Source organism: Hemibagrus wyckioides, linkage group LG23 (genome assembly GCF_019097595.1).
Source record: "Hemibagrus wyckioides isolate EC202008001 linkage group LG23, SWU_Hwy_1.0, whole genome shotgun sequence".
NCBI lineage: Eukaryota > Metazoa > Chordata > Actinopteri > Siluriformes > Bagridae > Hemibagrus > Hemibagrus wyckioides.
In genome coordinates this window covers 19,273,419-19,298,189 of record NC_080732.1, presented here as the reverse complement: position 1 = coordinate 19,298,189, position 24,771 = coordinate 19,273,419, and the positions used below count along the sequence as shown (strand labels likewise).

Sequence of the window (24,771 nt, the reverse complement as noted above, 5' to 3'; positions counted from 1 at the left end):
TGCACCACCCACCAAGAACTGACAGGCAAATAACCAAGGTATAAAAACCTTTTTTATTTGCAAATTAGTACAAAGACCTTTTCCCACCCAATGTTAAAAAATAGAACAGAGTATTAGTTATAGCCTCCTGGAAATCTCCATACTTTATATACATGGTGCAACATTCCAGCATTTGCAAGTCTGGCCTACAAATCTCTGGGACCATTTTGATTCATAATCCTATTAAGGATGTTTCTAAGCATCGTTTTCCACGAATGGCAAAAATTGTAGAACAGTAAAAGATTTGGACAATATGAGACCGCTGAGTTTAATGGAATTCAGCCTGCCTCGAGAAAGGTTCCTGAAGTTTCTATGAAAAAAAGATTTTGAAAAATTCAGACTGTTCACATTGAGCTTTCACATTCATTAGAAGCTGAAACTAAGGGACTGTCTAATGCAACTGATGGAGAACCTTACTAGTATCTTGGCTCTAACTTAACAATTGCCCCCACCAATTACCTTTAATTTTCCAAGATTTTCCAGATTTCCAGGCCCCACCACAAGCCGTGTTTGAGAAACGTTTAGTCGGTCAGAAGATTGTTTCTTGCATCAACATTACCTACCCTTAATTAACAGCTTTAATTAATCTGCATGTCTTTATTCACTATACAAAGAGCCTAGAGCACCAGAAAAAACAAATTTTTCCTCTTCTAGTGCAGTTCCAAAGGAGCCAGCACAATGTTTATATTTTTGGTACCTCAGATAAGCTGAAGCATGGCATCTGATTGGCCTTCTGTTTACAGCAACTTGGTTAACAGCAACTTGTGTAACTTGCGTCACACAAATACACTATATTACCAAAAGTTTTGGGACACCCCTTAAAAACATTGATTTCAGGGGTTGGACTCGGCCCCTTAACTCCAGTGAAAGGAACTCTTAATGCTTCAGCTTCATACCAAGACATTTTGGACAATTTCATGCTTTGTGGGAACAGTTTGGGGATGACCCCTTCCTGTTCCAACATGACTGCACACCAGTGAACAAAGCAAGCTCCATAAAGACATGGATGAGTGAGTTTGGTGTCAAGGAAGTTCAGAGTCCTTCCCTCTACCTGATCCATGTTGGAACAGGAAGGGGTCATCCCCAAACTGTTCCCACAAAGCATGAAATTGTCCAAAATGTCTTGGTATGAAGCTGAAGTATTAAGAGTTCCTTTCACTGGAACTAAGGGGCCGAGCCCAACCCCGAAAAATAACAGCTGAATTCAATGATTTGGAGGGGTGTCCCAAAACTTTTGGCAATATCATGTAGATACCAGAACAATCTGAGTTGTGTTACGGTTGTAACGATGATGTGATCACTTTAACAGTTGTTCCCGCTGTTGCTTAAGTTTAACGGACCCAAGTTTGGTCTAAATTCCTGTTTTTAGTGAGGAAAAAAAAAACGAATTATTTTGATTGATAAACCCAAACTTGGAATGGAAGGTGCATTAATCAAACCCATTGAACTGATCCTTTAAAATTAAATTATTAAAGCTCAAACACTAAACATGCTTAAAGGCTGCTTTCACACTTGGGAGGTTTTTTTCCTCAATCGTCAGCATTTTTAACCGCTAATCTCTCCTGGTTGCCAGAAAGCGACTACAAGGCGAGCAGAATTTAGCTGATTTTAGAATTTTTTTGGTCATGGCAAAGCTTCCAAAAATCAGCCTAACCCTGCTTACTGAGACATAGACTTACACACAGAGCTCATCACTGTGATAACCCCGGGACCTGCGCTACAATCATCTGAACTCATCTAAACATACACACACACACACACAAAATGAACAAATTCACATTTCTACCAACAAACTTCACAGATTTGGAAACAGTAAACACACACACATCCTAAATCTGTCCACGCAGTAACTTAATATTTACATTCGTATTGCTAATAAGTTAACGAGTCTGTGCTGTTTTGTGCGTTTCTACTTGCGGGTGTGAGTGCAGTGCAGTACATGTTGCTGAACTAAAAACGACGACTAAAATTACAATTCGGTCAAAATTTGAAAGGAGGCTTTAAAAAATATATATCGATTAGGTCAGTTAGACGTGTAGTGTTTATAATGGAAACGTTTTCTCCCGGAGTCTTCTGTGATTATCTGCTTTAACGAGCAGACGTTGAGGTGAGAAGAAAGTGAATAAATAAAAGGAACAAAAAAACGTTCAATAAAAAAACAAAAAACAACAAAAAAAAGTTGGTCATACAGTGACAATCATGCGAGCACATCATCATGCTAACAGATGACTCCTTTCCCAGACGTGTTTTTCCCTGGTCCTCGTGCGTGCTGTCTCCTGCTGAGAGTCGAGACAGAATAATCTATCTAACCCTAACCCTTGTTCCCTTTCTCACCTGTGTCCTCAGAAGTGCATCATATAACAAAGAAACAATCACAGGACACATTCTACTCCAGTGTGCACATAGAAAATACACCGATCAGGCAGAACATTATGACCCCTGAGAGGTGAAGTGATTAAAACTGATAAGACTGATAGACCACTGGATCAGAGCATCTCCAAAACTGCAGCTCTTGTGGGGTGTTCCTGGTCTGCAGTGGTCAGTATTTATCAAAAGTGGTCCAAGGAAGGAACAGTGGTGACCGGGTCATGGGCGGCCGAGACTCACTGGCTGGACCGTGTGATCCGATCCAACAGATGAGCTACTGTTGCTCAAACTGCTGAAGAAGTTAATGCTGGTTCTGATAGAAAGGTGTCAGAATACACAGTGCAGGACAGGTCAGGGCTGTGTCAGCAGCAAAAGGTGGACCAACATTAGGCAGGTGGTCATAATGTTATGCCTGATCGTGTATATATACACACACACACACGTATGTATATATTCCATGACTATATTAAGCCTGCACTTTAGCGTAATCAAACCTGGACTGTGGCGAGAAGGTCCGGTTCAATCCTCCTGTAGAGGCCACACTGGTAATGTTATATCATGATGCAGTGTGTAACTGATCATCAGCACATCCCTAATCTCTGACTGCATTTCTACAACAAAACAAACAGAGAGGAAACTTTAAAATGAACTTAACAAGTGAAGGAAAGTGGGCGGGGATTCCGAGTTTTTAGGTGGTAGTAGGAACATGGAAGGTTCGGATGATGTGGATCAAATCTTAAAACTGATTATTATCAGAATTGTCTGTCATTTGTGAATAAGCGGTCAGTCACCAGTGGCTACTCGATCAAAATTTGTTGTAGCAGATGAGGCAAGATCGGGAAAAAAAATAAATCAGGTCATTGTGTTAAGAATCGGAATCGTATCATATGCCTGAGGTTTCCATCTCTAACATAGAAGAAAGTCAGTAGTAGGACTGTCTCATTTCTCCCGTCCAGAAATAAAAATTTTTTTTACAATTAAAGAAATTCAGACCCTCACTGTCCAAATGAATATTCTATAATTAAAGATTCAATTAGTCAGTGCTTTTTATACAGTAAAGATCTGACAGTAATATAGGAGCTTAGCATTTTCGTACAAATGGTTAGAATTTATCACTAATAAATAATGGATTTCTTTTTTAAATATTAAAAAAATGACACGTGTTCCTCGTCATTCACTCAACACACCACCTGTACACACACACACACAAAATCAGCAGTTATTCTCCATGTAAACTTCTATATCCTCCTACACACACACACACACACACACACCTCTTTTTTCAGGCAGCGATGTTCGCCCTGCGAGTAAAAATGCACTGCAATTTGATTTTTTAGTCTTTTTCTAGCAAAAAATATAAAAAAGCTCTTCCATTAGAGAGGAAAACAGCAGGAACTCGCGAACACACACTGATTTTATGCCCTAGTTTTGTTTCACTACTGGCAAGTTATTTAAAAATAAAATCCCCAGAGCTTTAACACTCACTCTCATGCGCGTGAACGCACACACACTTTCTGTCCAAATCATCGATTCCTACTTTTCCACCATGAAACAGGAAGTATATCATTTCAGAAGAGAGTAGGAATAAAACCAGACTCTCAATCCAGGCTAAGCAGGGAGAGACAACGGTCCATCAGATCACACATACTTCTAAATGTCTGTGTGTGTGTGTTTAGTCCAGCTTCTCCAGTACAGAGGGCACGTAGACGAGGCTGAGCTCACTGCCAAAGTCACACACAATGGCGGCGTTTTCGAGCACGAGGAGCTGCCGCACATGCTGCCCCTCGCTGTTCTGACCCAGATACACCGTCTGCAGCAGGTCCCCGTAGTTCAGGTCCCAGAAGGACACGCATCCGTTACCTCCGGTCACTAATAAACTCTCTGAGATCACAGCCAGACTGGCGCCACAGCCCACTTCCTGCAGGGGGAAACAGGAGAAAATCACAGCTGGGGGTGGAGCTTACACTAACACTTCACTTGCATCTCCCACACCCTCACATGGATAATAAAAACATTAGTAGTGTTAAGAGTGAGCGGTTAAAGGAACAATTCAGCCAAAAAATATATTTATTTCCTCTTTACTGCGAATGTAGTCGATCAGCTGAGACACGCTCAGCGACTGTGTGGAGCTCTTACACCACAGCAACTTCACAATTTTAATTCATTAAACATATTTTATTTCAGCTTGTCGTGTTACTCAGAAACCGGCAAAGCAGTGTAAACTCCTCTGTCCTGAAGATGTGGGAAGCTTTCCCTCTGACTGATACATGGCTCTGACACTGGAGGCTCCTTCCACACGTTAAACGAACATATATTTCTCTTGACGGAACATTTGAAATGGTGAAACTCTAGAGCCAGCATGTTGATATACACCGATCAGGCATAACATTATGACCACCTGCTTAATATTCTGTTGGTTCCCCTTTCGCTGCCAAAACAGCTCTGACCCGTCGAGGCATGGACTCCACTAGATCCCTGAAGATGTGCTGTGGGATCTGGCACCAAGATGTTAGCAGCAGATCCTTCAAGTCCTGTAAGATGCCTCCATGGGCTTCAAATCACAACTTACAGGACTTAAAAGATACTTTTGATAGATACTGACCACTGCAGACGGGGAACACCCCACAAGAGCTGCAGTTTTGGAGATGCTCTGATCCAGTGGTCTAGCCATCACAATTTGGCCCTTCGTCAAACTCTCTCAAATCCTTACGCTTGTCCTTTTTTCCTGCTTCTAACATCAACTTTGAGGACAAAATGTTCACCTGCTGCCTGATATATCCCACCCACTAACAGGTGCCATGATGAGGAGATACTCAGTCTTATTCACGGCACCTCTCAGTGCTCAGAGTGTTATACCTGATCGGTGTAAATTTTGATAAGAAATTGAATCAACAACTTCTGACTAATCAGAATGCAGAAATCAACCGGTTCGGCCCGACTACATTTCACGCAAGTAGGACTTTATAGATGTTTGACTGATTTATTTTTTGGCAGACGATCACTTTAATGTTCTACGCTAGTCACCAGAAGGTTGTGAGTTCAGATTTCAGCTAGAGTCATGATTTAATTCTAGAGAAAACAGAAAGCTAGAGACTGTTAGAGCTTGATGTTATTTGAATAATGCTCAGCAGCTACATCTCTACAGGTTTTTATTTGTTATTAGCCTTTTCAGGGGTTAGAAATCGACAACTAAAGGCTTTTCTTCGTTGCTTTAAAACCTTCTTGCATAGCGATGTGCCGAAGCAGCAACAATATCGACAAGAGCAGGAGGGTGAACAGGAACTGATCTGTAAACACACAGAACAGCTGCACACATCACTGTAAGCAGTGCAGGTCCATCAGCAAACATCACATCAACGCTCAGGTTCAGTTCCAATCCCAGAGATTAGATTCAAAAAGAAACAATAAATAACAGTTTGACCCATGTTAAGTCCCATGGAACTACTCTGTTTAACTGGAGGCTACTAGCTTCAGTTACCCTAAAGCTCCTTAATAACAATAAAGCATCATGTTTGGAATCTTTTAATCAGCTTAATCACTCGGACTGGAACTGACCCGACTTCTTTCATCACTGCACTCTGTGATTAAAGACCAAGACATGAAACAGGAAATCTTTTTTTTTTTATGCGGACCTGCTGTATGGAGTAAAGCTTGATGCCGGTGCTCCGGTCCCAGATGCAGATGAGGTCATCCAACCCGCTGCTGATCACACAGGAAGTAGTGCAGACCAGTGACGTAACATCGCCACGGTGACCATAAACATGGCTCACGCGACTTCCTGTCAGGACGTCCCATAAGAAGATGGCACCGTCCTGCCCTCCGCTGGCCAGGACCATAGTCTACAACACACACAAAAATTGGGACAGGACTGTAGCACCAATGTCTACTATTATTATCACTTGTTATAATGCGTAGAGTGTGAAATGTATGCATTACAGCCCTCACTGCTACACACTATAGGTCATAATTGAAGCTGTAGCCAGGTATGAAGGGTTAAGCAGAGGTTCAGGTCATGCTCACCTGGTCTATGTAAATGGCGGTGATGCCACCTGAGTGACCCTGTAGGGTGAAGAGGCAGCAGGAATCTTCCAGACGATACACCTGCAGAACAACAGCACCAGATTAAATGTGTGTGTGTGAGACTTTAGGAAAGATGGTGCCTAAAGTATAAATGGCGCATTATGTATACTAGCATGATTCTTCTTAGTACATAGAAGTGTACCTCAAGCGAGAGATTAAAGTGTCTCATGCTTTTTATTTTCAGCAGCAGCATGCGAGTTAGATTTTGTGCTAGACAAGCTAACAAGCTGGAACAAGTGAGTTCTGGTGGGGTAACAGACTGATACTGCCCCCTAGTGACAGGACACTCAAAGTGTGTCCAATTCTTACAGTCAACCTTTAAGTGTGTGTGTGTGTGTGACAGAGAGATCTTTACTCTGACAGTGTGGTCCTGGCTGCCAGTGACGACTCGACCTGCTGCAGCTTTGAGCACAGTGATGGGTTTCTGATGAGCGCACTGAACCGAGCGTGTTAGCTGACAGCTGATGACATCATCACTGCTGTAACAGGGTGATGGTGGCAGACTACTACAACTCGGGGGGCCTGAAAAACACACACACAATGAAGAAGACATTTACATTTAGGGTTACAAGGACACGTCATGTTAGTGTGTATGTGTGTACGCGTGTCTCACCTCGGTGCTGCAGTAAACCCAGCGGTTTGTTGATGTCCACAGTGAAAAAATCTAGAGAACCATTCAGACGTGCTGCAACAATCCTGTGAAACACAACACACACAAAAACAAGGAGTCAAGAACAGGATACAGAGATAGATATATCTGTGTGTGTGTGTGTGTGTGTCTAAGACAGAGAGAAAAACATGCCTATTATTCAGGAAAGCCAGTGCGGTGATTCCTGATGATCCATCTTCATTGCAGCACCGCAGCAGTCCCTCCACAGCGTCCCACAACTGAAAGAGACACACACACACCTTATTTATAACTGAAATGCTATCTTCTCAGGGAGAGTAAAGATTGACTAAGACAGAAAGACAGAGAGAGAAACGGATAGAGAGACAGTAAGACTGAATGATTTAACAGTTAAAGATTTATAGCAATGATTTAAGTCATTAATTTTATTGTGACACATTAACAGGAGGTCAGTAGGACACTGTAAGTTGTGTGTGTGTGTGTGTGTGTATGACCTCCAGTTTGCCGTTGCTCCTCCCTGCAGCGATCAGGTTCCCCCTGAGCTCCATGGACCACACCGAGCTCTCCCAGTCTCCGGATGGCATGCTCAGCCTCTCGATGGGCGGGGCTGGAGGAGTGGGCGGAGTCGGGGGAAGCGGTGTGGGCATTGTTGCCGGAGGTGCCGCATGTTCTTTATACGCCTTCTGCACCAGGCCGCCGAAGTCGAACCCGCAGTCTGAGGGCATGTGTGACGCCGGCAGCTCGCTGAAGTTGGTGTCTATGAGCGCCGTGAGGTCCGGCTGGTCCACAAATAGGGCGGGGCGGGTCGGCCTCCGGCGCACTGCGTACTCGCTGACGGGTGTGGACGTGGTGCAAGACTCCGCCCTGGGGGAGGAGTCAGGATCGTAGTGATCCCAGCCATCACGCTGATCCCAACATCCACTACTGCTGCTCCTCCTCAAACTACAGGGAGAGAGAGGGGCATGGAGAAGAACAAACAACAGAACAAGGGAAACACAGACGGTGGAAAACATAAGAGGAAAGGGAAGAGACAGGGAGTGACAGAAAAGGGGAAGAAAGAAGAAAGAGGAAGAGTGAGAGAGAGAGAAAAAGAGGGAAAAAAAGAGACACAGAAAAAGAGGAAAGAAAGAGAAACAGACAGAAAAGTAGAGAGAAGAAGTTAGATCATTTAATACAACTGAAAAGATGCTACTGAATGGATATTTTCAACAGGTGTGTGTGTACCCGTTATTAGGTATGACAGTGAGACAGTCCCCTGTCTGTGCGTCCCACACGCGAATCTGTCCTGCTAAACAGCAGCTGGCCAGCAGCATACCATCACTCGCTAAACATTCAATATCCTACAGAGAGAGAGAGAGTACAGTAAATCATTAGCAACATCAGCAGTGTTAACCCCAGTACACACAGTCATCATGAGTCATGTCTAACAGCAAAGCAGCATTAACTGTGTGTGTACCATGCTATGGCCTCTCAGCAGCAGGGGCGAGATCTCGCTGACTGGCGGCGAGTAGCCGTACTCATCGCAGGGTAGGTCTCCACGGCGACGACGACCATGTTGGACTCCATTCTGTCCGTAGTTACGAGGACAAAGAACACGATAGAGACAGAAGAGCAGGAGAACCAGGAGAACCCCAGCAAAGAGGCCCAGAGCAGCAACCCTACATACACACACACACACACACACTATGAGAACACATTCTCTTATAGCATAATTTATTCCACATTCTCACCACAATTTTTAAGTTATAAAATCGTGTGTGTGTGTGAGAGAGAGAGAGAGTCTAAGTATGTGAGTATTTAGACCTGAGGTGTTCAGTTTCATCATTCCAGGTAGCAGGAGCCACACCTGATCTTGGCTTTCAGTAGACTAGGGTGTGGCTTCTGGTCAGCTGGAATGAAAACTGAACCCACACTGACCCTTTCCGGATAAGACTGATTTAGTCTTACCCCTGATTTAGAGTCCACGGGTTAGACAATGCTTTGGAATATATTTAGTCTTCACAAAAAAAATGACAAGCTGTTTCCTCTCTATCATCATTTGAGATCTGGAGCAGGCTTAGATATTCTGGAGGATTTATCATATGTGGCTTGTATTTTCAGCCAGACCAATTCCTCTTTTCACGTTTTAACCACTAAAGCAAATTTTTCTTCCCTCATATACCGTAAGTGAAAGTATATTTGTCTTCCAGTGTCACATACATGGTTTTACTAGAATAGGTTAACCACATCCACCCCAGCATTTCCACACCATCATCAGTGTGGGCACACAGGAACTATGACAACAGAATTACTAAAAAAAAGTTGACCTTAATAACCAGCAACTAATTCATTACAGCCTTAAGGAAGAAGTTCACTTCCAGAACAAAACTTTACAAATACTGACTCCCCCGTCATCCCAGATGATCATGTCTTTCTTTCTTCAGTCGTAAAGAAATGTTTTTTAAAGAAAACATTTTCTCCATATAGTGGACTTCAATGGTGTCCGCGAGTTTGACCTTCCAAAATGCAGTTTAAATGCAGCTCTAAATGATCCCAGCTCAGGAAGAAGGTGGCTCTAGCCACACCATCGGTCATTTTCTGTTTTTTAGAAAAATTAAAAACTATATACTCTTTAACCACAAAAGCTGCTCTATCATTAGCTCTGGGATGTGCATCCAAGACGGTACAGACTACGTAATCATGTCGAAAGCGTGATGTAGGCGGAGCTACAGAGTGAATGTGTAAAGACCAAGGAAGTGCAACACGCTCTTTACTAACAAAAAAGTACATATAACTGTCATTCCACACGCAACAACTTCGGAGCGCTCCTCTTTCTCCACACTAAACACTCGGTCTGTAGCTCCGCCTACATCACGCGTGACCTTTCGATGTGATTATGTAGCGTCGCGGACATTTTTCTAAGAAAATGGCCGATGGTGTGGCTAGATAAGAGCCTTCTTCCTGGGCTGGGATTGAGAATAAGAGCTCTTTGAAGCGTCATTTAAACTGCATTTTGGAAGGTCAAGCTCGCGGGCACCATTGAAGTCCACTATATGGAGAAAAATCCTGCAATGTTTTCCTCAAAAAACATCATTTCTTTACGACTGAAAAAAGAAAGACATGAACATCTTGGATGAAGAGGGGGTGGGGAAATGATCTGTAGAGTTTTGTTCAGGAAGTGAACTTCTCCATTTAAAAAAAAAAAAAACCTGTCCATAATTATACAACATCTGGACACATGTTTAAATGTGCAACAGGTCATTTATTATATCCCATACATTTTAAAGAAATGTCATTTATGATTAAATAGAAAGATTTAAGCTGTGGCCTGGATTAAAGTGGCTGAGAAAGAGACTGTTTGGAAAACTGACTCCCAGTCCAGAACGCTTGCTTGTGATTGGATACGCCTCCTGTCAATCATTTTTTTTAATAATAAAGTAATTTCAAAAGTAACATTTAAAGTAATTTTATAATCATTAAATAAAAATATATATAATATTAAATATTTTAGTAAAGGTGAAAAAATGGTGCACAGTGCACAGTGATGGCTGATGATGGTGATGAGACACTGACTTGTACAGCGTGAGGTCAGTTTGGAGCTGCGTGGTTCTGGCGTTGACCCGTGGTGCATGCTGGGTATCCTGAGGGTGTCGCATCTCAACAGCTTCCTGAGGGCTCAGGTGCAGCGTTACAGGGATGACGGGCAGAATGCTGATATACCTGCATGCGCATACATAGGCACACACATTGTGTTATAATAGATTTTTCAGTTGTTATCTTGGCTATAGAGCCACACACACACACACACACACACCCCAGTATGACTGTGTAGTGCCCAGTGCTCACCTCTTAGCCAGCGTGATGTTATAGTAGCCGAAGAGTGAGGGCCAGTAACGGAATGACAGTCGCCTCCACACCTCCTCATCCTCAGAGCCCCACGTAATCTGGGGGCTGACCAGTGGGATGGGACCTGGGGCATCTGCTCCCTGTGACTGGTTCTCAGGCACAGGGGTAGGATCCGGAACAGACAGGACACTCAGGGTGCTAGTCGGATCCCTGCCTGGGAACACAGGAGCCACGCCCAGGTGAGGAGGAAGTCCCGCTTCTCCTAAAGGGCTCTGTTCAGACACCTGAGCGGCCAGGTACGTCCTCAGACCGGCAGGATCGGTGTACACCAGGATTCCGATCCAGATGACAGTGCCGACCTGCACCCATAAACACACGGTTATTGTGAGTGACGGTGGGTTTGGAAAGCGTTACGTTTAACAGTCAACACTACAGACTCGTCTCACCATGATAATGCGTTGTGCCAGGCGAGTCCGTGCCAAGAAGTAGATCACGCGGAGCCTTTTGGGTAAGCGCAGGTTCCTGAACGCCGGGGCCTGAAGGGTGATGGTGTGGGGAGAGGGACGGGGAGGGGGCGGGGCTTCTCTGTGGCGTAAGGGGGCAGGTTTAGGAGGGGGCATTCCTGCCTCGGCTGGAAGACGCCTATTCAGATCAGCCAGCTGTGTGTGTGTGAGAGAGAGAGAGAGAGAGAGAGACAGTGAGACAGAGAGAGACAGTGAGAGACAGTGAGACAGAGAGTGAGAGAGACAGAGAGAGACAGTGAGTGAGAGAGAGAGAGAGAGAGAGAGAGAGAGAGACAGTGAGAGAGAGAGAGAGACAGAGAGAGACAGTGAGAGACAGTGAGTGAGAGAGAGAGAGAGAGAGACAGAGAGAGACAGTGAGTGAGTGAGAGAGAGAGAGAGAGAGAGAGAGAGAGACAGTGAGAGAGAGAGAGAGAGAGAGAGAGACAGAGACAGAGAGAGACAGTGAGAGACAGTGAGTGAGAGAGAGAGAGAGAGACAGAGAGAGACAGAGAGAGAGAGAGAGAGAGAGAGAGAGACACAGAGACAGAGAGAGAGAGAGAGACAGTGAGAGAGAGAGAGAGAGACAGAGACAGTGAGAGACAGTGAGAGAGAGAGAGAGAGAGAGAGAGAGAGAGAGACAGAGAGAGACAGTGAGAGACAGTGAGAGAGAGAGAGAGACACAGAGACAGAGAGAGAAACAGTAGACAGAGTTTTGGTCAATTTGACCAAAACTAAACGAGACACGTTCAGTTTCATTTTTCATTGTTACTGATAACAACCTACACCAAATAACTGCATAAGTGCATTTAGTCAATAATCCCCACTGGATATTCCCTCTGTCTCTCTCCTGACAGGCTGCACCACATGTGCTGCACTCTTTTACCTGTGCAGGTCTGTAGTATTATTATTGATTACTGAGTGATCAGGTCACAGTTCTGTCCGTTCTGACCGTGTTCAGGATCCTCACCTCCATGCGGCGAATGTCGATGGAGAGTACAGTGGTGAAGAAGAACATCTGCAGGAAGAAATCGGAGACGAGACCCACCACAGCGAACAGACAGAACTCCTACCACGTGAAGAAAACACAAGAGAGCTGCGTTAACCACCGACACGCTGACAAACAGGAACAAATCACAAGGTAACAATGCGAGAGAATTCTGCTCATTCATCTCATTAAACAAAGTGAAGAAGGGAAAGCTGAGAAGAACTGATGCATTTTTTTAAATACAACAGCGACACCCAGTGTTCAAACCAGGAACTTTTCATTTCTTAACTCCGGCAAATAACTGCTAACTTATCAGTTATTAATTGGTTTACTCGGGTGGGTAAGCAGGTTAACAGGTTAACAGAATTCCAGTATGGCATCTAGTTCTCTCTGGACATTATTTATTACTACAAATCTACACAAATCCAAGTTAAATATTTTTTTAGGGTGAGGAAAGCAGATTGTCAAGGTATTTTTACAACCCTGTCTAGATAATGATTAAGTACGACCCAACCCTTGCTGACAATGTCCGTTTGTGTGTGTGTGTTACCTGAATAGCAGGAACTAAGGTGAAGTATCCAATCAAGATGATGACCAGCTCAGTGGCCATGTTCTTCATGATGGACCAGCTCTCACTGCTCAGACCTGAAAGACACACACACACACACACACACCCCTTTTACAATCATCTCAGACTCATCACGCTTTTACAACACTGTCTGATGACTGAGTAGATTGGATAGGGAAATTATACCAGATTTAATTTGACATGACAGTGTTTTATAATAAAATACCAACATCTGATACCAATTACTCATTATTGGATTCACTCATCTCTCATTTTTTGTGTTCCAGCTCTGTTACATTATATAATAAGCATTAAATGAAAATAAATTAAATTGTTGCCTTTTTAAATGTATATATGTTTGTAAATAAATAAATACATAAATAAATATCAATCATGTATATAGTATTTATTTAGTTTATTATTATAGTTCTATTTTATTTATTTATTATTTTCTGCAGCAGTAGCGGTTTGAGATTAAAATCACATGGCATGAAAATTTTTATTCTTTTTTTTAAATTTTATTAGTTGTGTTACCTTGAGCAATTCGAAGTTTGACCTCCAGGTCCACCGGAGTGGACACCACAGACTTGGTGAGGACCAGAACATTCTCGATCCCAATCACCACCACGAGGTATGGAAAGATCTCCCTAAAGGTAAATACATACATAAATACATAAATAAATACAATTAAGAGAAAAATAACTGTGCTGATTATATGAAAAGTGCTGAATTTTGAAGATAAAAAAAACAATAAAATAAAGCAAAATAAATAAAATAAATAACACTTAATTTTAATCTCAATAAAATAATCTTGAACAAGTGTGGTTATTTTTGTGTGGCTTAATCGGCGTGAGGTCAGTAAATAGTTCAACTACTGCATAACTTTAAACACAAAAAGTACAAAAGTGTCTGATTAAAACAGATTTAGACTTTTATTATCAAAACCTCAGCACAGAGCAATAAAAGCTAATGTTCTAGGTTATTAGCACACATCATACATAACTGGACTCTTCACGGAACATCAATCAATAGGTCGTGTGTGTGTGTGTGTATCAGAGAAAGCTGAAGCTGAACTCTTCATCTTTGAGTGGATGTTTTCGGCTCACCCCACAGACTGTCTGCCTGTGACCAAGAGCCTATTGGTGAATGGAGGTGAAGCTCCGCCCCCTCATTCAATGGGGGAACCCCCTCTGACCACGGCTGTGCTTTCACACTCACTGACATTTAGTTATACATTAATGAGTCAGTGATACGCAAGGAACCATACCTCACTTCACAACACGGAGAAGCGCTTCAGCGAGGTTTACACCACATTAAAGAATCAAAAACCTTTTCACTTCAAATTTACTTCCAGGAGAAATCTGTTGGATTGAGGCTGTACATTTCAATCCATTTCAAAACTGCAGCTGTTACACTCACACACACAAAAAAAACCCGGATATAAAGATCTGTTAAAGTCTTCTCTAACTCTGTCCTGTCTTCACAACTTTTATGTTTCAGTGGTATATTTAGAGGTTGATTATATGTAGAGGAGATTAGAGATTAAATTTACAAAGAAGATTTCAGACTTGATCTAAAACGATGTTTTTGTAGACTGGAAGTCACCAAGCTGGCTATTTTTTTATAGCAGTAATAAATTTAATGATGAAAGTAACAGTTTAGTTATCAGCAAACTCACTCTGGACTCATCAGTTAGCAGGATTGTGGGTGTGTGTGTGTGTAATGAGCTCATGCTTTACTATATACATGGTGCATAAATATTAAGTTAGTTTTAAGTTGTTTTTGTCACATAAATTACTGCACAGTGAAATTCTTTCTTCATATCCCATCCTTGGGGGTTGTGGTCAGAGCGCAGGGTCAGCCATGATGCAGCGTCCCTGGAGCAGGGTGGTTCGGGGCCCATGCTCAAGGGCCCAACAGTGGCAGCTTCATGGTGCTGGGGCTTGAACCCCGATCTTCCGGTCAACGACCCAGAGCCTTAACCACCTGAGCTACCACTGCCCCAGTTATGTTCTAATTCATCGTGTGTGTGTGTGCGTGTGTGTGTGCGTGTGTGTGAGGGTGAGAGACTGACCCTCCGTTGAGTGTAGGTGTGAGGCCAAACAGAGTGCAGAGTCCTACAGACATGAGCAGAGAGCTTAGCACTGTTACCACGGCAGCCAAGGCCAAACCCCACTTAGACTTCACCATGTCGATCTTCCCTGAGAGAGAGAGAGAGAGAGAGAGAGAGAGAGAGAGAGAAAGGGGAGGAATATTACAACACACACACACATTACTCGTTCATCACCTACTGTGCAACAGTCAGGAGTAAGATAAGATCTGAAAGTGTATGATCTCATACACATAGCATGGAATGTACTCCGTCTGTGTGTGTGTGTGTGTGTGAAAGAGAGATAATTAACCTTAAACCTTCAATTAATTCATTCAGAATAATCAGGTTCCATGACAATAATTAATTCATTAGTTATTAGATGAGGAGGAGGAGGAGCTTACGGGTGGAGAAGTAGATGTAGGCGAAGAGGATGATGTAGGTGGTGACGAGGGGGATGAGTTCAGCGATGCCGATCTCTTCTTTGAAGTGAACGTGCACCATGTGATCCTCACGCAGGCTGCAGTTGAGCGACGGATGGAGCTGCTTCAGACGGGCACGCAGGCTGCCGACAAACCTGAACACACACACACACACACACAAATCATACACAAGGTAAGTGCAGTTAGCATTCCACAGCACTGAACACCTGGCTCAGGTGAGCTGGAGGCTGAGAGTGTACAGAGAAGACACGAGAAGTTACCTGGAGTCATAACTGCTGAAGGCGATGGTGATGGTGTACGTGACCACTCGCTTTTTACTGTACAGACTCACGCCTGTGCTTTTCCCTGGGACACCGAACAGCAGGTCTGAAACACACACACAGACACACACACAGACACACACACAGACACACACACAGACACACACAGACACACACACAGACACACACACAGACACACACACAGACACACACACAGACACACACACAGACACACACAGACACACACAGACACACACAGACACACACACAGACACACACACAGACACACACACAGACACACACACACAGAGAAAAGTAAGGCTATCTGATGATGAATCAGATCGTTCTCCATCACTGTGCATCACTCAAATAAATATCCATGCTTGTGATGTCACTTCCTGTGTGTCACCTTTCAGTGTGGCGGATGTGTGCAGGCCTTTGGGTTCGTGCTGCTGGATGGTCTTAAGGATGTCCGGATCCGAGTCGAACACGTCCTGCCGGTTCTGCCAGTAGTTGCCAGGGGAAACTAGCAGACAGCCATGTTCGGGAAGCACAGACTGCATGCGCCGTAACCCCGGCAACAGGTCAGTCACCTGGAGACACAGAGTCTCCAATCCTCTGCAGAGGGAAAGAAACACAAACGAGTTCAGGCTGAAGGCGGAAAGACCAGACGTGATATAAAGAGGAAGCTGAATTACGGAACGTTCTGGACCTGTCGGCGTAAACGTGGTCACGAATCTCCTCCACGAGGCCGAAGACTCGGCCGAGCGGCGAGCGGAAAACGTCCACTGGCACCAAGCTGCTGTCCCACGGAGACACGGCCGCCTTCACTAGCACCTGCTGGATGTAAGCGACCGGAGCGCCGTGATACTGCAGAGACACGAGAACAGACAGTTTACACACTGCCCACTTAAACATCAATAAGTTCTGATGGGTCACAATCTAATTGGTCTGCGTTACCCAATCAGGACGCTCGCCCAGGTCACTCTGGGCCTCATGGTAAGGGACGGAGTAATCCTTCACCCCAGTGGTGAACTCTACAGGACCTGTTCCCGGCAGGGGCAACTTCAACAGCGGGTAACTGTGAGAGAGAGAGAGAGAGAGAGAGAGACAGAGAGAGAGAGAGAATGAGAACAATGAACCATAGACTGAAATTCCTTCCTCTGGGTCTACAACATATTTGTACAATGAGAACAATAGCAATCATTCTCTCTCTCTCTCACACACAGTAAAGTAACCCTGAGTGTGGGAAAATGGTTATATAAATAAAAGACATTATTATTTCTCATTATAAAAAATTAAATGATAATCAACTTCCCAGGAGCTGAGTCTCAATGTAACCTATAAGGATCCACACACACACACACACACACACACACACACACAATCTGCTTTCATTCGTACACTTCTCATCTAGAAACAATAAACACTTGCAGAAAAACGAATAAAAACGTAGAGTGGGAGAGAGAAAGAGTATGAATCAGGACAGTGCACAGTTTAGCTCCTCCCCTTCACTCAGGTAGGAGGCGTGGCCTGAAGTCTTAAGGCATTCATAACATAACTGATTTCCAATGTAGCTAAATTTGTTAAGGTACAGTGGGTCATTTTGTGCATTAGTCTCATACTTTGAAGCCAAAATCAGGAGATGTTCAACTGCTCTATGGGAAGAAGGCTTGGTGTGTTTATTAACATTCTGTGTGTGTATTGTGTCGTCCTGCGCTCGACTTCCTGAAATTGTGTACTTGTGTTATTTCACCGGAGATCAAAGTCGTGAGTCAACTTTAAAGGCAGCTCACTGGTGTATCAGTGTGTGTGTGTGTGTGTGTGTGTGTGTGTGTGTACAGCTCACTGGTGTATCAGTGTGTGTGTGTGTGTGTGTGTACAGCTCACTGGTGTATCAGTGTGTGTGTGTGTGTGTGTGTACAGCTCACTGGTGTATCAGTGTGTGTGTGTGTGTGTGTGTACAGCTCACTGGTGTATCAGTGTGTGTGTGTGTGTGTGTGTACAGCTCACTGGTGTATCAGTGTGTGTGTGTGTGTGTGTGTGTGTGTGTGTGTGTACAGCTCACTGGTGTATCAGTGTGTGTGTGTGTGTGTGTGTGTACAGCTCACTGGTGTATCAGTGTGTGTGTGTGTGTGTGTGTACAGCTCACTGGTGTATCAGTGTGTGTGTGTGTGTGTACAGCTCACTGGTGTATCAGTGTGTGTGTGTGTGTGTGTACAGCTCACTGGTGTATCAGTGTGTGTGTGTGTGTGTGTGTGTACAGCTCACTGGTGTATCAGTGTGTGTGTGTGTGTGTGTGTGTACAGCTCACTGGTGTATCAGTGTGTGTGTGTGTGTGTGTGTGTACAGCTCACTGGTGTATCAGTGTGTGTGTGTGTGTGTACAGCTCACTGGTGTATCAGTGTGTGTGTGTGTGTGTGTACAGCTCACTGGTGTATCAGTGTGTGTGTGTGTGTGTGTGTACAGCTCACTGGTGTATCAGTGTGTGTGTGTGTGTGTGTGTACAGCTCACTGGTGTATCAGTGTGTGTGTGTGTGTGTGTGTACAGCTCACTGGTGTATCAGTGTGTGTGTGTGTGTGTGTGTACAGCTCACTGGTGTATCAGTGTGTGTGTGTGTGTGTGTGTACAGCTCACTGGTGTATCAGTGTGTGTGTGTGTGTGTGTGTGTACAGCTCACTGGTGTATCAGTGTGTGTGTGTGTGTGTGTGTACAGCTCACTGGTGTATCAGTGTGTGTGTGTGTGTGTGTGTGTACAGCTCACTGGTGTATCAGTGTGTGTGTGTGTGTGTGTGTACAGCTCACTGGTGTATCAGTGTGTGTGTGTGTGTGTGTGTACAGCTCACTGGTGTATCAGTGTGTGTGTGTGTGTGTACAGCTCACTGGTGTATCAGTGTGTGTGTGTGTGTGTACAGCTCACTGGTGTATCAGTGCGTGTGTGTGTGTGTACAGCTCACTGGTGTATCAGTGTGTGTGTGTGTGTACAGCTCACTGGTGTATCAGTGTGTGTGTGTGTGTGTACAGCTCACTGGTGTATCAGTGTGTGTGTGTGTGTGTACAGCTCACTGGTGTATCAGTGTGTGTGTGTGTGTGTACAGCTCACTGGTGTATCAGTGTGTGTGTGTGTGTGTACAGCTCACTGGTGTATCAGTGTGTGTGTGTGTGTGTGTGTACAGCTCACTGGTGTATCAGTGTGTGTGTGTGTGTGTACAGCTCACTGGTGTATCAGTGTGTGTGTGTGTGTGTGTGTGTGTACAGCTCACTGGTGTATCAGTGTGTGTGTGTGTGTGTGTGTGTACAGCTCACTGGTGTATCAGTGTGTGTGTGTGTGTGTGTGTACAGCTCACTGGTGTATCAGTGTGTGTGTGTACAGCTCACTGGTGTATCAGTGTGTGTGTGTGTGTGTGTACAGCTCACTGGTGTATCAGTGTGTGTGTGTGTGTACAGCTCACTGGTGTATCTGTGTGTGTGTGTGTGTGTGTGTGTACAGCTCACTGGTGTATCAGTGTGTGTGTGTGTGTGTGTGTGTGTACAGCTCACTGGTGTATCTGTGTGTGTGTGTGTGTGTGTGTACAGCTCACTGGTGTATCAGTGTGTGTGTGTGTGTGTACAGCTCACTGGTGTATCAGTGTGTGTGTGTGTGTGTACAGCTCACTGGTGTATCAGTGTGTGTGTGTGTGTGTACAGCTCACTGGTGTATCAGTGTGTGTGTGTGTGTGTACAGCTCACTGGTGTATCAGTGTGTGTGTGTGTGTGTGTGTACAGCTCACTGGTGTATCAGTGTGTGTGTGTGTGTGTACAGCTCAGTGGTGTATCAGTGTGTGTGTGTGTGTGTGTGTGTACAGCTCACTGGTGTATCAGTGTGTGTGTGTGTGTGTGTGTGTGTACAGCTCACTGGTGTATCAGTGTGTGTGTGTGTGTGTGTGTGTGTACAGCTCACTGGTGTATCTGTGTGTGTGTGTGTGTGTGTGTGTACAGCTCACTGGTGTATCAGTGTGTGTGTGTGTGTGTGTACAGCTCACTGGTGTATCAGTGTGTGTGTGTGTGTACAGCTCACTGGTGTATCTGTGTGTGTGTGGCTCACTGGTGTATCAGTGTGTGTGTGTGTGTGCAGCTCAGTGGTGTATCAGTGTGTGTGTGTGTGTGTGTGCAGCTCAGTGGTGTATCAGTGTGTGTGTGTGCAGCTCAGTGGTGTATCAGTGTGTGTGTGTGCAGCTCAGTGGTGTATCAGTGTGTGTGTGTGTGTGTGTGTGTGTGTGTGTGTGCAGCTCAGTGGTGTATCAGTGTGTGTGTGTGTGTGTGCAGCTCAGTGGTGTATCAGTGTGTGTGTGTGTGCAGCTCAGTGGTGTATCTGTGTGTGTGTGTGTGTGTGTGTGCAGCTCAGTGGTGTATCAGTGTGTGTGTGTGCAGCTCAGTGGTGTATCAGTGTGTGTGTGTGTGTGTGTGTGTGTGTACAGCTCAGCGGTGTATCAGTGTGTGTGTGTGGGGCAGTGGGGTATCAGTGTGTGTGTGTGGTTCAGTGGTGTATCAGTGTGTGTGTACAGCTCAGTGGTGTATCAGTGTGTGTGTGTGTGTGCAGCTCAGTGGTGTATCAGTGTGTGTGTGTGTGTGTGTGTGTGTGCAGCTCAGTGGTGTATCAGTGTGTGTGTGTGTGTGTGTGTGTGTGCAGCTCAGTGGTGTATCAGTGTGTGTGTGCAGCTCAGTGGTGTATCAGTGTGTGTGTGTGTGTAGCTCAGTGGTGTATCAGTGTGTGTGTGTGTGCAGCTCAGTGGTGTATCAGTGTGTGTGTGTGTGTGTGTGTGTGTGCAGCTCAGTGGTGTATCAGTGTGTGTGTGTGTGTACAGCTCAGCGGTGTATCAGTGTGTGTGTGTGGTTCAGTGGTGTATCAGTGTGTGTGTGTGTGTGGTTCAGTGGTGTATCAGTGTGTGTGTGTGGTTCAGTGGTGTATCAGTGTGTGTGTGTGTGTGCAGCTCAGTGGTGTATCAGTGTGTGTGTGTGTGCAGCTCAGCGGTGTATCAGTGTGTGTGTGTGTGTGTACAGCTCAGTGGTGTATCAGTGTGTGTGTGTGTGTGTGCAGCTCAGTGGTGTATCAGTGTGTGTGTGTGCAGCTCAGTGGTGTATCAGTGTGTGTGTGTGTGTGTGTGCAGCTCAGTGGTGTATCAGTGTGTGTGTGTGTGTGTGCAGCTCAGTGGTGAATCAGTGTGTGTGTGTGTGTGCAGCTCAGTGGTGTATCAGTGTGTGTGTACAGCTCAGCGGTGTGTGTGTATCAGTGTGTGTGTGTACAGCTCAGCGGTGTGTGTGTATCAGTGTGTGTGTGTACAGCTCAGCGGTGTATCAGTGTGTGTGTGTGGTTCAGTGGTGTATCAGTGTGTGTGTGTACAGCTCAGTGGTGTGTGTGTGTACAGCTCAGTGGTGTATCAGTGTGTGTGTGTGTGTGTGTATGTGTGTGTACAGCTCAGTGGTGTATCAGTGTGTGTGTGTGTGTACAGCTCAGTGGTGTGTGTGTGTACAGCTCAGTGGTGTATCAGTGTGTGTGTGTGTGTGTGTACAGCTCAGTGGTGTATCAGTGTGTGTGTGTGTGTGTGTGTGTGTACAGCTCAGTGGTGTATCAGTGTGTGTGTGTGTGTGTGCACAGCTCAGTGGTGTATCAGTGTGTGTGTGTGTGTGTGTGTGTGTACAGCTCAGTGGTGTATCAGTGTGTGTGTGTGTGTGTGCACAGCTCAGTGGTATATTAGTGTGTGTGTGTGTGTGTGTGTGTACAGCTCAGTGGTGTGTGTGTGTACAGCTCAGTGGTATATTAGTGTGTGTTTGTTCGGGTGCTAAGGTGGCGTGTCAGTACTCGAGGAATGGAGTTGTGAAATCTCGTCCGCTCTTGCACAATAGACGGCATAACATAACCGTGAGAGAGAGAGAGAGAGAGAGAGAGAGAGAGAGTGCTACACCGTCCTCACATTCCTGTGTCACTGAGACTCCGTCCCAGCAGGAACAACACAGAATTTATAGCTTTCAGCGTCGACGTGTTTTACAGCAGGTCAACGTTTAGTGGACACTGAATGTTCTCCATGAGTTTTCTATAACGGCGGTAAAGCACTTGCTCTAATATTTCACTGTTTCTATAGCAACAGCTCCTTCACAGGGACGTGCAGGTCAGACACCTGACTTTTAATGTTGTTCTTTCGGCTGCTCCTTGTTTGGGGTCATCACAGTGGACCCTTTGGTCCTCATGTTTCGATTTGGCACAGGTTTCACACTGGATGTCCATCATGACGCAACCCTCCCATTTAACCCGGGCTTGGGACCGGCACTGAGAGTTTACCCTTCAGTGGCCGGGTTAACTCCCTGCCTGGGAATCGAACCCGGGCCACAGCAATGAGAGCTCGGGATCCTGGAGCTGGACCACCAGGAGGCCAGACACTTTACTTTTAATACACTGATTAAAAAGGTGTGTGATTGCTGATGTGCTCTGTATGAAGGTATTCATGTCTCCAGCGTCAGTGCTTTGTAGCTTTGTAGTCTGACAGAGCTGAAAGCTGTAGGACTCGAGAAGTCTCAGACTTGGTCACTACTCTGGCCTTTTCTTTAGGCTCTCTCACTCTCCTGATGAAGGAATGACATTTATAGCTGCTATAATGTACATGAGATGTGTTCCACATTAAAAGTAACTATAAATAAATACACAGCTAGAAGAAGCATGACGTGTCGTTCTTTAACAACTGAAACCTTTTGATTGTTGATAAAGCGCTGGGGTAAAAGAGGAAGCGGAAGTTATTAAGGAACTGATTTGCAGTACAAGCGTCCAGGTTGAGTTGTGAAAAGCAGAACGTCTTTCTCCCTCTCTCTCTCTGGCGGTCAGTGTCAGTGTCCCTCGACTCCACGCACTATGCTAAGGTCAGTGGCAGTCACAGCAGGCTGTGTTGCTGTGCGTCCCTCAGGGTCACTTTCTCACACTCCCTTCACTCTGCCTGAGAGTCTGGCCTTTTACTACAGACAAATTAGTCACTAAAAAAGGAGGAGGAGTTTGTGGAGAAGAGCTAACTCACACGCTCTGACCCGTCCTGTACCTTATTAATTTATTATTTAAATCTGGACGAGCCACTTCTCCATCGCCTCATTAAAGTTCATTGTAAACGATGTGATCAAGCCCACAGTGATGACACGGAGGTCATGTGACTCACCAGCAGGCCAGGATGCTTGCGGAGGTAAAGAGGATGATGGGAACTGGGTAGGAGGCGCAGAGCAGGCCATGCCGGTAGAAGGCGGCCGAGATGTTCTGGCGAAGCCGCTCTCTGACCGACATCATCCTGGCGGTCGAGGGTCAAAGGTCAGCTGGCAGCCATCGGGCTCGAGTGTTCCAACCGGGCAGCTCCAGAGTTCATCCGGGCACCTAACACGCACAAACACACACATTAGCGCACACACACACTAACACATACACACAAGCACTCACACTAAAACAATAACACACAGCCTCACACAGTCATTTTTATACACCTGTAACATTTTATATCTCTGAGTTTTATCTCCCTCTGTGCATTCAGGACGATGTCGGAGCTCAGGAGGAAGTTTATTTATTGAATTAAAAAAAAAAATTAAAAAAAGAAAGAAAACAGTTATAAAAGTGGACGGATGTGGAACTCAATCAGACGGGCCTGCTGTGCAAGTACGGTCGTCACCATGGCAACCACACTCATCACAAACCCGGGTTTATAAACTAAAATAAACTAGACACTAAAGTTCTCTTCTAGTCACGAAAGGTTTGCTCCTGCTTTATTCTAAAACTTCACAACACTCTCTTTCTCTCAGTCAGAATTCCAGCAGGACGAGAATAATGAAGCCCAGTCAGTCAAACACACGTCCACCCCAAGCTACACCCTTCTACATTCCACACTGAGGTGCTCCTGTTCCAACACACACATATATATACACTCACACATACACTCTCACACACACACACGCACATGCATGCATGAAAACACACACATGCTCAAGCACACTCACTCACACGCACACATACACTCACACGCACACATACACTCACACGCATGCTCAAGCACACACACACATACACTCACACGCATGCTCAAGCACACACACACATACACTCACACACATGCACACACGCAAACACACACATGCTCAAGCACATAGACATACATGCACACACATGCTCAGGCACACACACAAACGCACACAGACACACACAAACACACAACTCTGTGCATGTTTGTGTGTTTCCTTTTTGTGAGTCAGTAACTGTTACAGTGTGTGTCCTACAAAAAAATAAATAAAACACACTGTCACACTTTTTCTTTTCTTTTTTCATCGATTCAAAGCTCAACATTTCTCAGGGTTAAAAAAACAAAACGTAACAAACAAACTAATAAATAAATAAAAATTACGATTTTGTTAATTGCCAAAACGGAAAAGTGTGTACACAAAATAATTTCCTGTTGTCCTGAGATTTACTTTTCATAAGGGAAAAAATATTACTAAAAATATTATAAATATTACTAAATATAAAATATAATATAATATAATATAATATAATATAATATAATATAATATAATATAATAAAAAAAATATATTAACATTCAATATTAATTAGGGCTGAAACGATTCCTCGAGTAATTCAAATACAAAAAAATCAGCTTAGTTTAGTCCATTTACTGTAACTACAAACAGAGTGTGATATTCGGACATTAGAAAGCGGTATCTTAGGGACCGTCGACAAATAAAAATCAGTGAAGACATATTTTGGGATAACGAGAGGTGTACCTCATGGGGGTTTCCAATTAGATTATTTTGGTACTAGTTTTGGGTCACATGACCTAGAAGGTATTGAAGGAATAGTGATTTTGTAAATAAAATAATAATAATAATAATAATAATAATAATAATAATAATAACAACAAATTAATTCACATGACGCATGAACGAAAGCAGCATGCAATGACGCATGGCATATGTATATTTAAGAAGAAA

General features: G+C 44.4%; 2 protein-coding genes across 2 annotated transcripts in view; one reads left to right on the top strand and one right to left on the bottom strand.

Annotated features, from left to right (window-relative positions):
* LOC131344081 (uncharacterized) overlaps positions 1-24,771 on the top strand; it is a 95,182-nt gene that overhangs the window by 69,091 nt on the left and 1,320 nt on the right. The window lies entirely within an intron of this gene.
* scap (SREBF chaperone) overlaps positions 40-24,771 on the bottom strand; it is a 29,107-nt gene continuing 4,375 nt past the window's right edge. Inside the window, exons 2-23 of the mRNA XM_058376032.1 lie at positions 22,964-23,172; positions 16,748-16,868; positions 16,500-16,657; positions 16,197-16,405; positions 15,788-15,893; positions 15,489-15,661; positions 15,070-15,196; positions 13,530-13,642; positions 12,978-13,072; positions 12,410-12,508; positions 11,386-11,598; positions 10,940-11,298; positions 10,667-10,813; positions 8,571-8,772; positions 8,339-8,454; positions 7,609-8,056; positions 7,289-7,374; positions 7,100-7,182; positions 6,842-7,008; positions 6,427-6,507; positions 6,039-6,245; positions 40-4,324 (exon numbers count right to left, since the gene is read on the bottom strand). Coding sequence (XP_058232015.1) covers positions 4,079-4,324; positions 6,039-6,245; positions 6,427-6,507; positions 6,842-7,008; positions 7,100-7,182; positions 7,289-7,374; positions 7,609-8,056; positions 8,339-8,454; positions 8,571-8,772; positions 10,667-10,813; positions 10,940-11,298; positions 11,386-11,598; positions 12,410-12,508; positions 12,978-13,072; positions 13,530-13,642; positions 15,070-15,196; positions 15,489-15,661; positions 15,788-15,893; positions 16,197-16,405; positions 16,500-16,657; positions 16,748-16,868; positions 22,964-23,088 — 3,681 coding nt within the window. The 5' untranslated portion in view covers positions 23,089-23,172 and the 3' untranslated portion in view covers positions 40-4,078. The remainder of the gene's footprint in view (positions 4,325-6,038; positions 6,246-6,426; positions 6,508-6,841; positions 7,009-7,099; positions 7,183-7,288; positions 7,375-7,608; positions 8,057-8,338; positions 8,455-8,570; positions 8,773-10,666; positions 10,814-10,939; positions 11,299-11,385; positions 11,599-12,409; positions 12,509-12,977; positions 13,073-13,529; positions 13,643-15,069; positions 15,197-15,488; positions 15,662-15,787; positions 15,894-16,196; positions 16,406-16,499; positions 16,658-16,747; positions 16,869-22,963; positions 23,173-24,771) is intronic.